General features: G+C 27.6%; 1 protein-coding gene across 6 annotated transcripts in view; it reads right to left on the reverse strand.

The window, feature by feature from the left end:
• The window catches only part of LOC129911058 (protein kinase shaggy-like), a 50,423-nt gene that overhangs the window by 21,711 nt on the left and 9,973 nt on the right, over nt 1–18,739 (reverse strand). For 3 of the 6 annotated variants that reach the window (XM_055988707.1, XM_055988710.1, XM_055988712.1), the window contains exons 2-3: nt 10,906–12,305; nt 10,627–10,677 (exon numbers count right to left, since the gene is read on the reverse strand). In XM_055988707.1, coding sequence (XP_055844682.1) covers nt 10,627–10,677; nt 10,906–12,097 — 1,243 coding nt within the window. In that variant the 5' untranslated portion in view covers nt 12,098–12,305. The remainder of the gene's footprint in view (nt 1–10,626; nt 10,678–10,905; nt 12,306–18,739) is intronic. The other 3 variants (XM_055988709.1, XM_055988711.1, XM_055988708.1) reach the window with 2 other exon arrangements.

Below are 18,739 nucleotides of genomic sequence, written 5' to 3' on the forward strand. Positions count from 1 at the left end.
ATAACGAACACCCTAATGTAGGTAGTAAAAAATCGAAGCGATTTTCATGAAAAAGAGTGGAATGTAAGGCCAATCCCGTAAAGTTCAAACCAAAAACTTTGCTTTGCTGAGATGTACCTTTTTTGTCAGTAACTTAAAGGGGTCGGAGACAAGATATGAAATTTTTAAACTAAGATGAACATTTTTTGGTTGCATTGTTTTTTTTCGCGTGTAACCACAAGCGAATCATCGACGAAAAATTAATAATTTTCAAACTTACAAAATCTGTGATTTTCTTAAACGTGACAAGAACTGTCTTAATTATAAGATGGTCTTCCTCAATTTTAGGTCTGTTTGGGTACTGCCTAAAACAGAAATACATATTTCTTTTTTTGTCAAAAATAATGAACAAAACTACACAATTCCAGAGTACCCAAACAGGAAATGGGTTGAAATTGTTAAAAAAGGATAAATATTTCTGTTTTAGGCAGTACCCAAACAGACCTTTTCTGTTTGGACCAGTACTTTTGGTACACCTTATACAGTGAACATCAACGAAAATTATATGAACACTATTTGGAATTCTAATAGAAAATCATAAATTTTTGTAGGCGAAGTTAACAATTTACAAAATTAACTTGTCTTGTCATGAAAATAAAAAATTAATTGGACACAATGTTGACTAACAAGTACTACATATTTCTAAAATAAGCATATTAAACTTTTGACTTTTTTTTCTTGTGTTTATATCTTAAATTGCATTTAAACCTACATACTGTTCTCACATAAATGAGTGACAAAGAATAATACATTATTAAGATATCTATTTATTACAAGGAATTTCAAAAATTTTATTTTCACAGCATTTAAAGAATTATACATTAAAATGTTTAGAAAAGCAAACAAGAGATAAACAAAAAAGATAATAACCAAAAAAAAAACCATTGCTTAAAAAAAGAATACAACAGTACTAGAATTATTTTTGTATCTTATAAGTGACGATGCAAAGATAGATAAACTACCCCCGAATAATATTGATTGTCTGCACTTTAAATTAGATTAAATATAAAATAGTTTAATAGCATTGACTGACGTATGCTCTTGCGGGGGCCATTTCTAAATATATTATAATAAAGTAAATTGTTTTAATCAAATACAATGCAAAATAATTTTAAGTTCTTAAGTTAAGCTAAAAATTCAAAGTTAAGCAGCGTTCTGAAATTAGTTTATAGAAGATAGCCTAACCTTTAAAAATTAGTCTTTGGAGTGTAACGAAGTTTTTGGTTTTTATGCCTATTCTCTTTATTAATCTTGATTATTTTACTTTATCATTAGTTTAAATAAATTAATTATAAACAGCTAATAGCTATAGCATTAAGGGCCAATTTTTCAATAGTCAGTTAAACAGTCAGTTAGTACTTATTCTTCAGGTAGCAAAAAAATCAATTTTTCAACAGTCAAATAAAGCTTTTTCCTAGGAATAAGACTATTTGCTTGCTAAGAGACGAATAAAAATTATTCTAATGTGCCAATTGTAAAAGCTGTTTTGAAAGAAATTTTGATAAAACAAAAACAATTATAAATAAAAATGACGTTTAATTTTGAAAATGTTTGAATTGGACTTTTTTTTTTTGTTATTCTGTAGAATAGCTAACTGGGTGGTAGAAAAATTCAATGTTGTTATCTAATTGTTTATGAGTCTAATAACTTTATTCGTCGCACAGTTAACTGATTGTTTATTAGAGGATTGAAAAATCGGCTCTAAGAAAAAAATGATTGAAACTGAAGAAGTTCAAGGTATAATCCACTAAACCTCAATTCGAATTTTTTTTTTTAACTCAGTTACTCAGTCATAGCAAGTAGGTACTTGCAGCCTTTAAGTGCACTTTATTTTTTAGGAAACAGTTCAAGAGCATTCAGAAACCTCGACAGAAGGTATTTTTTTTAGATGATTTCGAATTGGATTGCAATCATAGAGTACAGGTCAATGTATTTTTTTTTTTTCAATATATTTTATATAGGTTCATGTAAAAAAAAAACATTCCCAGATGTTATGAGAAAGTCATTAAAAGAAAACAAAATTTATTGGCGCTGTTTATTTATTTGTTTTAGATTTAAATTAAGTTAAATACATATTATTCTCTTAACGTTAGCAATATTTTTTTTATAGAAGAAAATCTTTTTGAAACAAAAATTTTATGGTCTTATGCTAGTAAAAGATGAATAATGTTGGAATTTCTTTTTTAAGTTCTATTTTAATCCAGTAAATTTCACTTATATAACCAACTAAAATTTGAAATTTTTTATAATTTTGATCAAATGAAATAAATATTTTTTTTTTTTTGCTAAGGAGACAGTTATTAGGTACATATTACAGAAATGACAAAACTACTAAAGTTTTTATGGTGTGTGCCAAAGAAAAACGGAAGTTTTTTCCGTAAATGACAAGTAAACATTTTTATATATTTACACAAATATTAAGAGATCGTTTTAACTTAATTTGGAAAATGTAGGCTAACAATAATTCTTCAGACATTATAATTTCAAAATTTATAGATTTCCTGAAACATAACCTCTTGAACCTCCATACAATATAGTGGATTTGTTTTAACGTAACGGTGGAATGTACCTTGTTTTTTTTTTTTTTTTTTTTAAGGCCATTTAGTCATTATAAGGCTTATACAATATATAAGAACAACCTTTGTAAAAGTTTTTAAATTGCAAATTGCTCTGGAAAATTAGTAGAAAGTATACAGATCATGTCTTAGAATTACAACTATGTTGAATGTAAAAACGCTCTGCTTTTGTTTGAAATGAAATATTTAGCTTAAAAAAATTACAGACATGAGTTTCGTTGAATTTTGTGGCTGAGTTATCGAAAACTGAGCGCAACAAACTGACCATTCAGCGTGGTGTACATTCATCACGTCGAATCCCATACAAAAGGTACCTATTTCGAAGGAATATACAAATTAAAATATTCAATGTATTTTATTATATACTTAAGTTTTATAAAAAAAAAATTATCAAGTTTCTACATTAGTACTTTTTGATGAATTTTCAATTTTCGAATGCATTCAGCGTCATCTTGTCTAGCGCAAAATCTCATAAGCCATACAATTTGTTTAAAAATATACACCTACTCGTACAAATAGCTAGATTTAAACAAATTCATTTAGAAAGCAATTATAATTTGCTTAAAGATACTCCATTAACAACTGATATGAATTTCTTTGCTAAATGTTCAGTCCATATTTACATTGAATAAAAAAAAACATCAACAAACAATAACTGAAATACTCTTCAGAATATACTCTTGAAATAGATTTTAAAAATAACATTTAAGTTTAACACTTTAATGATAATTTGATTAACATGAAAAAATTTGAATATAATGAGGAAAATGGAAATAACTACACAAAAATTGAATCAATAAAATTCATCTCCTTCAGATTATAATGATGAAATAAACAAAAATGTATAAACCAATTAAAGTAGAAATATAGGTATGTTTACAAACCTAGATTTCTTAGCAAGTAAATAAATAATGAAAGAAATTGTATTTGAAAGAACACAACAAGAAAACAATTTATTGCACAAATATTTTTGCTGCAAATGCAATTTATATTATACTTATAAAATCCTTATCTTGTTTACAATTCTTATACAATAATTTTTGCAATGTTTTTGTTATTAAAAAAAAAAAAACAAATTCAACAAAGGATCTTGGAATGGAAATTTTTAGAATCTTATTTGATGTTTTATATGCTGTTTTGTATAATTTAAGAAATATAATTAGAAGTTTTTTGATGATATAATTAAATTTTAATGTTATGAATTATAAATTTTTAGTGAATATTGTAAATTTTACTGTTGATTATTTGTTCAGTGATTGAAAAGCTGCAGCAAAATTACCAACTTCCAGTTGTATTCTAGAATATTCTTAAGATATAATTTAAGTTTAACACGTTTCATTTTGCATGAATCATATTCAGGGCATGCATACTGTTGATTTTTTTTTTATTCTTAATTCATAAATTTCTTATTTTATTCCTAAACTAGGAGAAACTATTGAATAAAAAAGATAATTTTTGTTTAAAACTAAAAACCACAATGTGAGAAACAGAGTGGATTTAAAAAATGATTGTAAACATATCAGATATCATTCATTTTCTGTTTTTGCTTATGTTCTTTAAGACAAGTGTCAAATAAAGCAAATATTTATATTAAAAACAGCAGTGCTTACACAAGATGGCAAACCCCAAAAAATTAAATAAAATGTATAAATTTTATAATAATTTTTGTTCTTATTTTAGACACAATGAATCCCAATGTCACATAACTGGTTAAATTTAGATCTGAATTAAATTTTTAAAGTAAATAAATGATACTTAGTACGTTCTGTGTCTTGTTTTTCATAGCTTTAATATATTCTCTAAACATTAAAGATGTTACTTTTTGGTTAAGTTATTTATTTAATTTAATGATCATTTTGGAATATTTTCAAACCTATAAACAAGAAATTTTGAACTTAATATTTTCAGGCGTTACGACCTATACCAATAACAAGTAACCATTATCTTTCCGTTTATCGATTTTTTGAGAAACAACCAAAAATGTTAGTTTTCTTATTACTTTGAGAATACACGTAAAGATTAATCAAAATTGTAAAAGTCGTTTTTGAGAAAATTTTAAATAGTATTTGACGCACAGGCTAATAGACTGATGGCCGGTATCACATAAAAGCCATTTTTTTTGTAGATTTGCCTTGAATATTTTGACACGACACCAAAAGTCTAAAGCCCATCAAAGGTATTGGTATTTTTGATTTTTGTTCTGGGTGCTAAAGTAAAATTAAAACTAAAAATTGAGTTTTACTAAAACTTCGAACTTTTAATTAATTTGTGTCAAAATAGCGTACGAGATAAAAAAAATTGGATAAGTTATTTTTCAACATTATTATTCAATTCTATAGGAAAAGATAAAAGATCAGACTGTATTATCAATGGTCAATTAGAGAAACAGAATAATGTTAAAACACTAGGCATTATTTATAGTATTTAAAGTGTTAGTAAGCTTATGGAGCTGCTAGGGAACATTTAAAAGATTAATATAACTTTTGATTTATGGTTTTCTATCGAATATACGCACTTTTGTTGATACCACACACCAACAATGTCAACGAATATTAACGAAACAATATTTTCTTGTACACATGTAATGTCAGATGGTGAATTTTATTAATCTCCCGCGGGATAGCAAATGTAAGGCGAAAACTTAACGAAATATATAACATCTTAACGAAGTACACGAACACATCTTTTGTATAAAGAAATTGGAAACAAATACCTTTTCTCTTTTTCTTGCACATAAACAGTTGGCAAACCATTTCATATACACACCGCAATACATTCAATTGCATTTGAATGACAAATCTACTACACTAAGAAATAACAAAAAATTAAAAAAAAAATGGTATATGTCAACAAGAAAAAGCAATAAAATTTGCTTGAAAATCGAACTGATCCAGTTACAGAACACCTTTTGACTGCTTTTTCATTTGACAATACACCTGAAAATCTGCGTCACAATAACGTGTTTATTATTTTTCAATTAGATCGAGTCTTATAATAAAGAGCGTGTGATAAAATGTGCTAAATCAGCAGTCTCACGCGAAAGAGACGTGAATATATCATCACAAATAATATTTTATTGTTGATATATTTCTTTTGATTTTTTCAATAAAATAAACAAAAAAAAAAAAACAGGCAATCTATCGGAATAGTAATAGAGAACATACTTACTGCGCTGGTCTAAGACAGGAAACGTTTTCATTTGGATATTGTTTTTTTTTAATTTTTTGTCAGAAGTCTTGAGCGCAAATTTTTTACTGGAAAATATTCTTTATGAAATATTATGTATTTGTTTTTATAGAATTATTATGAATTATGATAAAACTTTGAAATGTCATTTTATGTTTTATGAAAAAGTTTTAAGGAGTTGTTTAAAACTTCAAGTGTCTACGTAAGTGATTTTTTTTGATAATGTTTGTTTTCAGAGTTGACGCGTATTGAACTAATATTTTTGAATAAAAGGTGTTTTTTAAGAAACTTAGCACATTTTCGGAACTGTATTAATTAAAAGTGCGTTTATTTTTAGTTTCTTATTCTTCAACAGTTTTGTTTTTTGTGAGCACATACACCGAGCTAACATCTGTCATTTTTGTTCTCGATTGATTGCTTTGACGCGCGGTTGGACTCAACAATTTCTGTTCTTATTTACTCTCAATTATATTTAAAGTCGACATTAAAAATAGATTTTTTTAATGGCGACTTAAAATTTGAAACACTTTGAACAAATTTTGACTTAAAACCTAGTATGCAGATCACGCTAAATTTAGCTACAAGATCAATTTTAGATTATACCAGTTAAAACTCCTAGTACGCTGATCGAGCTAAATTTAAGCTGTCTCTTAAATTTAATACTAAATTTTAATTTCCATACCAAATTCTCTCCAAAATTTAGCCTAACTTTAGAGTTTGAGCCAAGTTGTGGTCGTTTCCAACTGTAAACTACAATTAAGCAGTTTATTTGTTTATGCTTTGTGGGTTTTGTTATAAATACAACTTAATTTTATCACTAGGAATACCCAATGAATATTTGGCTTTAGTCCGAGGACATCTCAAAGGACATAACAATTCTGCCTGCAGAATCTTTTCAGAAGGTTTTCATTTTTCTGAGGACTGAGGCCATTCGGAATTTTGTTTTCTATGATATCTTTTCTATCTGTACTTAAATATCATTTTATATTAAGTAAATCGATATTTACACTTTATATGATATGTATTTGGTGAGTTTAAAGCAAAAAAAGTTTAAGTACAAATTTAAATATGTAAATAAATTTACATTAAGTTGCATGTATTTTTTTTTATGAATCGGTCCATTAGACTTCATTTATTTTGTAATATTCTTCAAAAACGTAGAAAAGTAAAAACTTTTTTTACTTTTCAAAATTTTCTAATTCACTGAAAAGTCATTATTATTAAATTAGTAAGATGGATTATTGTAGGGGCTTAAATGTTCTACAAAAAAGTCCTAGGCCTCAAATTGGTTGCTTTAATTGTTTAGAAGATATTCGCTTCCAAGTCGCAATGCATAGGAAACATAAGAACCGAGGACTTTTTTGTAGAACATTTAAGCCCTTACAATAATCCATCCTACTAATTTAATAATAATGACTTTTCAGTGAAGTAGAAAATTTTGAAAAGTAAAAAAAGTTTTTATATTTTTGTTTAACTTTGACCTCGAATATCTTTCAAATGGTTAGATTAATAATAAAAGTTAATTGGACCTTTTTTGTGGAGCAATCTGTTTCCAACAAGAATATGTCATGCGCGTTTGATTATTATAATTTTTCAATTTGTTACAAAATTAAGAACAAAAAACAAATTTTTAAAGATTTTCTCGATTTTTGACCTCAAATATCTACTAAACGGTTAGATAATTCAAAAAAGTGTATTTAACTTTTTTTTGTAGAGCGTTCAATTTTCTACAAGAATATGTAAAAAAATTGGCTAAAAATTCAATTAATAAAAAAAATATTTTTTTTTGTAGAAGCTTGATGTAAAAATGGAAAATTGAAAAGCGGAGGACCTTCCCATTAAGATAAAGAGCTCATATTTGGTGAGTCTAGCAATCGAGTTTTCGAGGTACCAAATCAAAAAAACGAATTTCGATTTTTTTTTTGACCCACCCTAATGTACATACTTTAATTGATTTATTAAAATAGAATTTGTATGTTTAGTATTAATGTAAATAACAAATTTACTTTTAAAATTTTCCAAATATTACACATCACTTCGAGTGATAAGATTACAACGAGAGCCTAGTTAAAGGTTATCATGCGCGTCATTGCTTATTAAATGATAATTTTATATTATTGCATTTATTGTGTTCGTGCAGAAATATTTTGTAGGCAACAAATAAAAATAAACAAAATGACATATAAACAAAAAAAAAACACATATTACTACGCAAGTTTTTTTTTGTTTATTTTTTGCAAAATTAAATAAATTTAAAAGAAAGTCTCAATTAAAAACAAATAAGAAGAGCAAAGATTTTTTGTGTTATTTTCTTCATACATTTACATATATTTATGTATCTGTGACTATTTTTGGAAACTTTTAGTGATATTTTCGGTAAATGGGGCTCGTTGTCAATGAAAATATCTGATACTTAACTTACGAAAAAAAAACTTTTTTTTGTTTCTTAATTTTATTTAAGAGGCGTGTCTGTCTCAAGTAAACAACTTTGGCTCGAGAAAAACAATAAATAATTCTCAAATTCTTTAGCATCATAGTCATGTGATTTGTTTTTAAATTTAGGCCAATATAAAAACAGCAAAACAGATTTGCAAAACATTACGTCAAACATGATACCACTGATATCCCACTGATTACTTTACTTATTTATAGTATACTTTGCACAGTAACGAAATTCTACTTTCAAAATTTGAAAGCAGTGTAAATCAGGTAAAGAAATTTTAAACATTTTGTTTCTTTCGTAGCTGACTAGCTAAAAACAATGAAGGAGTCATAGCCCATAATTATCAGACGACAACTTAAATACTTGTATAAAATTTAATTTGAAGTTTATTTTTATTTAAAACATGAAAAAACAACAAGTATGTATGTACAAGTTTTCAGTAACCTACTTGAAAGAAAACAGATATATTCTGAAACTAGCCCTATCGTATGTCTGTGCGATTTGGTATTTTTTTAGAATACTGAATCAGTTACAAAACAAAGGAATAACAACATTGTTTAGAAATTAACGAATGCATACCATTTGCTACAAAAATCTACAATTTTCTTCTTAGTAAACTTCTCGCTAGAAGCAATATCGCTGAAAATGTATAGGCTTGAATCCAAAACCTTGCTGAAAGTCATAAAGCCTTTTAGAGAAAGATTATTTGGCTTTATGTTACCGAAAAAAAAACAATAACTGCTTGTTCGTATTGTCTGTTTTTGAAACTAAATTCACTCACTTGTTTTTATTCAATTCTGAGAAATCCACACATGCTAAGCGGTTCAGTTCGTATACTCGCACATGGAATTTTGGTTCAGTTCAGGCGCATGGATTTTCATTTTTATGAGTTATGCTTTACTTGAATTGGATATAAGACCCAAATTCAGTTTGGAACATATTTTCCAACCTATCGAGACTTTCCTCCCTCCCTTCTTTGTTTTATAAACATTGTCGATTTATTATTACTGTAAAGATGGTTATATGTACAAAAATCGATAATTCGGATACTTCTGGTTCCTGGAACATAAATCCCAAGTACGATTTAGGCCATATGTATAACTTAGATGGGACATTATCTGAACGACAGCGCTTCATTAAATAGTTAAGACATTTGAGTCATTGTTTTAAATGCTAAAAACGAAAACCCCGAATATTTAATTTTTATCATAAGAGAATTTAAGAACTTCAGGAATTATTTTCCAAAGTGAAATATATACATAGGTTCTTAACAAGATCAATATTTTGATTTTCCTTTTTTTTTGTTCAGTTCTTCGACGAAAAAAAGAAACATTAAAAAATTTTAAAATCTGGTTATTGGTTTAAAATTTAAAAAAAGTTTACATTTCTCAGAAATTACATTATTGTTTTTGTCATTGCAACATGCCGATAACCTAAATGATAACTTAAGGAAATGATGTTTTGTTTAAAATTTTGGTACTCGCAGTGAGTGTTTGCATTCAATTTTAAACAATGGATACATTGGATTTATTTTCCATTTGAGAACACTAGGTTATTGTTTTTACTAGGATTTACTATAGCTAAAATTTAGTTCAAAAAATAATTTTTACTATGATTTCTTTGAAATAGAAGGTTTAACATTAAAATAGCAATTAGTCATTACCATACATTATCATTTTTATAAATTAAATATATATCATTAGAAAATTATATCGTTGGCTTAGAGTTTAAACCTGCTTACTGCCACTTGTTAACTTCACATAAAAATGATTTAAAAAATTGATTTAAAATACAAAAAGATTGAAATGTTATCAAATTATTTTTCGTTTCTAATCTAAAATCTAAAGAATAATTTTATATTGTTTTGGATTTATTTAAACATTTAGAAATATTTTCTTTTTTAATATTTGTGTAAAGATTTTAAAATTGGAGTTAGCTGTTTTTCACTCTAAGCGGACGAAAACTTAGCACTCTTTAACTATCACACTTTAACATCTCTATAAAATTGAAAGCCTGGAAAATAAAGTATTTTTACACTTGTTTTGTTTTTTTTTTTTTTTTTTTACAATTTTTACAAAATAAAATTTGTATCAAATTGTATTGCATTTGAGAAAAAAAAAAACAAAGCGGGATCTGTGGTTATCTATATTTTCTTGTACTTCAAGCTTTCAAAAACTAAAATTTCGCAAACAAAAAGTTTATGTTCTTGCTTTGACTGTTTTCTTGTGTTAGTTTCGACGATTTGTTTAGTACATGTATGAAATTCACAAAAACAAAAAAACACTCCTAGTATTCCAATAGATCTGTTATTCTTGTTAAATTTTTAGTTTCTTTTATTATAGAATTTGATAAATAAATATATGTATAACTCTTGCTTCTTACCTTGGTCCGTTTGTAAAATAAGTGAATTTTCATTACCAGTTGCGCACTTACCTGGAAAAGAAAATACGAAGAAAAATTAATTATGTTGTGTTTTATTAGATACTACAATCATAGCAGAAACTATCGTTTTCGAAATTCTTCAATCTATTATGTATCTTGAAAATGGTTTATTTTATTAAAAGAGAATACCGATAGATAGATTCTGTGATAGATCATGTATAATAAAAATAAATAAGGGAATATTTATGTATATTTAAGTTTCTGAGCATTACAACCTACCCAAAATATTACGAAATTTCGAAAAAACCTTTGTCCAACTGACACAAGATGACGTTGTATTACTGCTCGTCATCTTCTCCTCCGATTCATCACAATTATTGTCACTATCCTCAGTTTCATCATCTGCTTCATCCTTAGATACCCTACTCTTAATACTACTTTCACTTAAGTGTCTATTATCACAATTTTGTTTTTCTTTATCATCTTCCACAACATCAACATTAACATCCTCCTCTTCGCCATTATCTGTTGCTACAACAACAACACAAGGAACTTTATTTGTTTTATGAGCTAATTTTTTGGTCTTCTTTTTCTTTTGTTTTTTCATTGCCCTTTGGCGCTCTTTACGTGCGTATTTCTCTCGCAATTTCGGACTACCAAATTCGTCCAAATAATACATTGTGTCCTGCAAACCATCTTTTTTATTGATCAATTTCGCATCGATCATTGGTTCGTCGGCGTTCTTAAAAATTGGAAAGAACAATTCAATGTCATCGGCCTTTTGGAAGCCTTCTCTAACCGGCTGACCTGATGCAGAGTCAGCAGCGGTAACTCCTTGGTTGCTTTTCAAATTATTAATGGAAGTTTCAAAAATTGTATCGTCGTCCTCTAGGACGACTTCATCAATTTTATCCTCCACAACTACTGCTGCAGTGATCGTATTCGTTCTTAACTTTGTTGTTTGTCTTAAAGGAACAGCAGCAGCTCTGACTGCATCTATGGTGCCTTCCCCAGTTGCATATCCTTCCTTTACAGGTGGCAGTAATTCTAAATCTACGGGCAGGATACTGCTTATGCATTCTGAAACCTTGCCTGACGAAGTCCCTGACGAGGAACTCGTTCCGAGGGATTCTGTTGATGACGACACCGTCGAGGATCGTCCTGTTCGACATTTTAAATCGTTCTCACTGCCACCACAATTGACGTCAGCAACACTATCAATGCCACTGTCCTGTGACAAGAGTTTATAGGGTAATCGTAGAGTACTGCATCTTTGTGGTCGTAAACACAACGATCCAGATGTACTGCGAGTGTGTAGACTTTGGCTAGACGTTTTTCGGGTGATGACCCCACTGTCGGCAGAGCAGCCGAATTGCGGTTGACCAATAGTAGATGAGGAGAAGTTCTCGCTCAAGGGAATTCTAATTGGTACCGTTAGTGCTGGTGTTGTTTCCATCAGAATTGTTTTCATGCACTTGATATTGTTTTAAATTTATTTTTCTAGTTTTTTTTTTTTTATTTGATAACGGTTATATTTTTTATATTTACACCTCTATAATATTACTACACTTTATTTTTAATATTTATTTGAAAATAAAATTATTATTATTATTCCTTATTTTTTTCCACTTGCGATAAATTTCCCTTTTTTCAAGCATCACACATTACAATTTTAATTGCTAAAACAAATAAAAAAGAAAAAAAAAAATTGGGTTAGAATAGTTTTTAATGCTTAATTTGTGTGAACCCAACATCTTCGAAGCCATGTATTTTCAGTTTTTGTATTTTATTTAAAAAAATATTTTTTATTTGTTTTATTATTATGGTTGCACAAACAAAAAATTCCTCTGCCTATTCGTCCATAATGAACCAAATGAACTGAGCTAAATGAAAGTGTTGCGTTGTTTTTAGTGTGTTCTTATGGGTGGGACAGAGAATAAGAGCGAAAGTAATTTTCTTTGATATAATATAAAAGTGGGGGTGCGGCGCTAGATTTATCAGCACCATTTCGGATCAGGGTAGTCGTCAAACAAAAATAAAATAAAACAGGGTTGTTGATAAAAGTGCTGATGTTAGAATATTCCTGATGGGAAGCTGAATGGAAAAGTACTTGTTTTAAATTTTCCCTTATTACGTGGCCTTTCTTTATTTAATGAATGTTATCTTCCTCAAAATAAGACCTGTAGCCAACGAAGAAGATAACATTCAGTAGTTGTTTTATTCAGAATATTTTTTTAAAACTTATTGTTGGTATAGCTTTTTTTTTCCATTTTTTAAACGTTTTATATTGATATATTTTTCCAAAAAAAAAACACAATTCTTGATTTGAATGAAACATACGCATCAAATTTAACTAGTATATAAATATTTTCTAAAATTTCCTGTACTAAAAAAAACCTGTACAAAAACGTGTAATAAAAACTTTTTTTCTCAACGAAATAATGTATTGAACCCATTATCCGTCAAGTTTCAATGTTGTAAGCTTCTTTATTGTATATCATATTTGGTTTTTTTTTTTTCTTTGGCAAAGTTATCCGCAGTAGGATTTCCCAAATATCAACACTGAACAATAATGTATATGCATGCACCAAGAGAAAGGAAAACGTATATAGGTACACTTCGTCAAAATTCTATCCGCAGTAGTTAAGCTTACTATCGGAAGCTGCATTTTTTTTGTAATGCATGTTAACGCCAATTGCAGATACTTAGAGCCATGCCAAAACAAACACAGCTATTGATTTACTATTTTTTTCCCATTTTTTGCTGTTTTCAAAAAAGCAAAAAACTCCTTTTTTTTGAAAAATAAAGTGCATGTCCCATGTGCACGCGTTAGAAGTTAACTTCTTTATCATTGACTTAACGCTCAAACAAATTAAAGTACGGAACGCACTGGTAACAATTGCATAAAAGAGCTCACTGATAGTCAGTCACTGATAAACAAATAACTATCGGTGTAAAAAAAAGCAAATAAAAAGAGTCAAAATAGCCTATCAAGAAAAAAAATTACTTCTATATTAAGCGGCAAAAAAAGAATAGCCTTGACAAAAAAAACGTCAAAATCTTAAAGACAAAAACCCGGAGTACACCAAAAGAAAGAAAATGCACTAAAAAATGTATATTCCAAACAAAACTAAAAAAAAAATATTTTATTTGAGTTAATGTGTGATTTGACTTTGGAAAATATTACACAAACTACAAAAAATAAGTGGCGTGTATAATTCTTCAAATAATATACTCCATTCGACAGCCCAGTTTGTGCTGCTAGACGAAAACACAATAATTTCGTCATTCAGCTCAATGGTGTCTTACTTTTGGCCCGAGTTATTTTTGGCTAAAAATGCATATAAATAGACGAAAGCGCAAATAAAATGCTGCAGAAAATTTCTCTTCGTATAAAAATATATACATACTTAAAGAGAATAAAGGACTAAAACTTAAATAAAATAGATTTTTCTTTGTTGGCTGTTGGTATCTTCAATAAATATTATGTTATGGTCTTGCTTCTCGTAAAGGGATTCACGTTTATTTTTTTTTTATTTTATTTTAATAAACAAACTATGTTCTAGCTACTTCAAAAGGAAAATAAAGAAAGTTTTATCGTAGTAATTTAAGACTGAGACATAGAAAACTCGAGCACGCGAACTCAATGAGCTATTTTGGTTTGACTCACAAATGACATTGAAGAATTTAGTTGAATTTATCCTTTTAGTAAAGTAAACAACAATATGTTCAATTTTGTATCATTAAAACATGTAATTATTGCTCGCCGATCGATTATATTGTTTAAATTTAACTGTTTTAATTATTTATTGCAAATGATATTTGTTTACTGTTAACTATGCTGAGCAGTTTAAAAAAAAGAATGAAGTTGTAGATCAAATAAGAAATGTTTCCTGTCAAACTTAAAAAGAATCACTTATCAACAAAAGTTAAAAAAAAGATGGATCCAATTAAATTGGAAACATTTCTAGAACTTAGAAAGTAAAGTCAAAATGAAAAAAAAAAATGCTAAAGGCAAAATGCATCAAATTACAAATAATTGTAGTTCGGAAATGTACTGGATAAAAATTCTGTTCGGAATTATTTTTAGACGTCATCTTAGGCCCTTGGCAAATTGCCTCGACATTGCGAAGAAATACTAAAAAAAAATTTACGAGCTTATATGTAAGTAATGTTGATAAAATACAATCTATACAAGGATACCAAATAATTTTCACTAAAGAGACTTTTGGGCAGACATTTTTTTTACGCTATTGTAAAAGTATAAAACAAGTGACAAGTGAGTTCTAGATTTTGCAGTAAAATATAGATAGAAAGCAAAATATTTTTTTGGAACAAACTTACCTAAATGTGAATTTAAAAAGTTGTTATTATACTAAATGAGCCATTTTCACGAGCTCAACTTTACTCTATTTTATTTAGATTGAGTAATAATAATGATAGATTATTAATTATTTAAAATATTTTAAAGATCACAAAATTATGAATAAGAAAATATGAGTTTAAAAAATCAAATCAATATTATGTTTTCATTCTTTCTCATCGCATTGCGTCTGTTATTTTTGAAAAATAAAAAAAATAGATCTAGGCCGTTTGTTAACAAGTGTCATTACTTTCCACCTCTTTGTAAAATGCAAATGAAAAAACAAGCACACGGGCGGAAATATAAGTCAATAAACATTTTTCAATTTTAAGAAAAATATTATCATTCGAAATGTAATAACTTGTGCATTTTGGACGCACTTAAAATTTGTCTTACTTTAAACACATATTAATCATTTAAAAAGTATTCAAGTAATTTTTGTATTGATTAATATTCCAAAAAAAAGCTTTGTGTAAAAAAACGCATTATATTATACCTTTTTTGAAGAACACAATATTCATTCTCAAATTGCACAATGATTTTTCAAAAGCCCCATTTTACGGGCCCCTATAATATACAGCCTTTGTGGAATAAATTCAATAAAATGCACGTTTAGTTTATTTTTACAATGATTTTTAATTTGGTCGTCAAAAATAACTCAAATATATGTATACATTGTATATTTTACAGAAGTACGAACATTTGAATTAAAACTTATTTTGTTTAGTGAATTACACCTTTTTTTTTTTATTTTGCAAATCAATGCCAAATTTTGTGTGTATATTAAAAAAAAAATAAATAAAAATAGAATTTTCAAGATTTATTTTTAAAAACGCTTGCTTTTTACCTGAACAAGTGAAAAGATTTGTATTTGTTTGTTTAAACAAATAGAAAAGAGTATGATATTCATTGAGCGTATTTATTCACTCATCAGAAATAAACAAAAATATACATAAATAGCTAATAATTACAAATATATTTTTCTTTTAATGAAACAAATTAAATAATAATAAATTAGAAAAACCTCAGCCCATCCCTTCAAGAAGATGTTTCAATAAGTATAAAAATATACAATTTTATTCTTTATTAAATCTATGAAATTTTGTATCTCATGTTAGAAATGAATAAATTAAATTTAGGTTCGTCCTTCAATAAAATGCGTATGACATTGACAGAACAGAAAACATACCAAAGTTTGCGTGATAAGCTAATATAAAAAAGTTGATTCATTTATTGGGTGTTTTTTTTTTGTTTTTTTTTTTTTTTTGAGCAAATAATTGATTTGGTAAAATATGTCATGCCTTTAACACACAAATCATTCATGATCAACTAAAGTTTCAGACATAGTTTTTTTTTATAAACTTTAACAAACATTTTTAACTTTAAATTGTCACTCACAACTTAAATGTGAGATGCAGTAAAATTAAAAAAATGAAAATTGTTAAGAAAAATAAAAAATACATACAGTAAACATTTTTGTGTTTTGGCCTTGGTAATGATGTCTGCTCAGGAGCGTTGAATTAAAGATGAGTGCATTCAGTCTACACAAAATGTCTTTAATTTTAAATGACTGTGGTTTTTTTAAGTTACTTTAAAATTTTTGAGGAACAAGTTTAGTCAAACGAAAATTAACAAATTTGTGATATTACAATGATATCTTATAATGTTATGTTAGTTTGTTTTTATAAACAGTTAAAGCGTAGTTTTTTTTAGGACAAAAAATAAAGTAACCAACCATATTTTCTCAAAAATGACTCCTATGACTTAGAAATAAAAATAAAACAAAAAAGATCTTTATTATATTCAATATCAAATATCCTTTAACAATTAAACGTTTTATTTTCAAAAAATTGACAGATACCAAAAATGATACCTCCCAGTAGATTTTTTTTATTTTTGCAAATTGCATATTATGTTAATTTTTTTTTTATATAAAGAAGGAAAAGCAAATGATCGGATTGGACAGTATTCAAAAGTCACTTGAAAGATTTAAATTCAAATTCATGGAAACAAAAACAACCAACCATTAAAAAAATATATATGTATACTTCAAAAACACCGCATTTCCTATAAATCAAAGGGTATATTAATCAAATTTCTGTTATTACTATATCGCTATCAATAATAATTAATTTTTTGCTAGTAGTACAATTGAACGAACTTAGACCACACATGTTCACAATAATTGTCTTTATATCTTTATTTTGAACACACTCGAAATAAAAAGCCAATTATCAGCAATCATACTAATTAAATAAAATTAAATGAAAATGTGAAGGTTGATCCTTAAATGGTGTGGGCTAAATATAATTGCATTTGAAAATAAGAAAAAGTAAAAAATAAAAAAGTTGTCAATTCGAAATAGGGTGTTTTCATAAACGTCTGCCTAACTTAGGCCTGCGTTAGTCGTGTTCATAAAGTCAGATCTGCGATCGGACTAACTTAGTCCAACTGCAGTTCTGCTGTTCATAAACGTCAGTATGTCGTCAGCATCGGGCAGATTGCGTAGCCAAAATTTTATTGCTGCAGAACTCAAGAAGAAATTTATTTGACTCTTGATTCGATTTTTTTTTGTTAATAAATTTAAATATTGTTAAAAAAAATGAAAAGCAACATATTAATTAGGGTGGTGCAAAAAATGTTTCTTCTTTCATTTTTCGAAAAATTTAAATTTAAATGACACAGAAAATTTCGATATCGTGTTTTTTGAGATAATGAGTTTATATTAAATTTTTTTCGTATTAGGGTGGCTCTAAAAAATGTTATCTTTTACAGTTGCTTGAAGAATTCCAAAAAAATCAACGTGGATATTGTTTTGACCAAATCATCGAAGAAAAAAAAATTTCCGTTAGGGTGGTTCAAAAAATTTTTTTTTTAAATTAATTACAAAAATTATTTTTAACTGCAGAGAAAGTTGGTAAAACATGGTTTATGAAATGTAATGTAAAATTGGGGTAGGTATTTTCGAATTAGGGGGCTCAGAAAAATGGTATAGTTAACATTTACGCTTGGAATACAACCAAATTCAATTTAATTAATTCGGCATGAATTTAATATTACTATAGCAAAAACGCACTTAACAAACTTTCTGTGCACTATCATTCATTTTTTTTTTTCAAACGCATAAAAAAACTTTCTTGAACACCCTAATTAAAAATATTTTTTCCATAGATAATTTGTTTTAAATGTGAACTACTCGGTGTTTTTATTATTTTTTTTTTTTTAAAGAAAGTATTTTTTTTTAGCCACCCTAATGTAACACGGTTTACAAATTTTTCGTGTTATTAAAAACAATATTTTCGGGAACTGAAAAAGAAATATTTTTTTGCTTAAACAAAACTCATTCTGTGGCAATTTTTTTATATTTTTTTTCTGACGTTTATGAACACTCAGTGACTGCTGAAAATTGTACCAACGCAGGCCTGCAAACATTCTGCAGAATTGGTGTGTTCATTAATGCAGCAAACCAGAAAGACGATTGGACTGACGCAGATTTCCGACGTTTATGAAAACACCCATAAACATTAATGTATACCACAAAACCTTGGAAATGAAAGCTTAACCTATTGTCAACTAGAAGCAAGACAGCTGGGTGGGTTATCAAAATGTGAACATTACATTTCGAAAATTTAGGAATTACTTATTTTTATTCTTATTGAATAATCATGTTTCTTTAACTTTCGATTTCAAGTGGAAAGATTACAAATCAGTGATCTAGACAAATGAATGCAAAATCAAAGCACTTCATAA

Source organism: Episyrphus balteatus, chromosome 2, assembly GCF_945859705.1.
Source record: "Episyrphus balteatus chromosome 2, idEpiBalt1.1, whole genome shotgun sequence".
NCBI lineage: Eukaryota > Metazoa > Arthropoda > Insecta > Diptera > Syrphidae > Episyrphus > Episyrphus balteatus.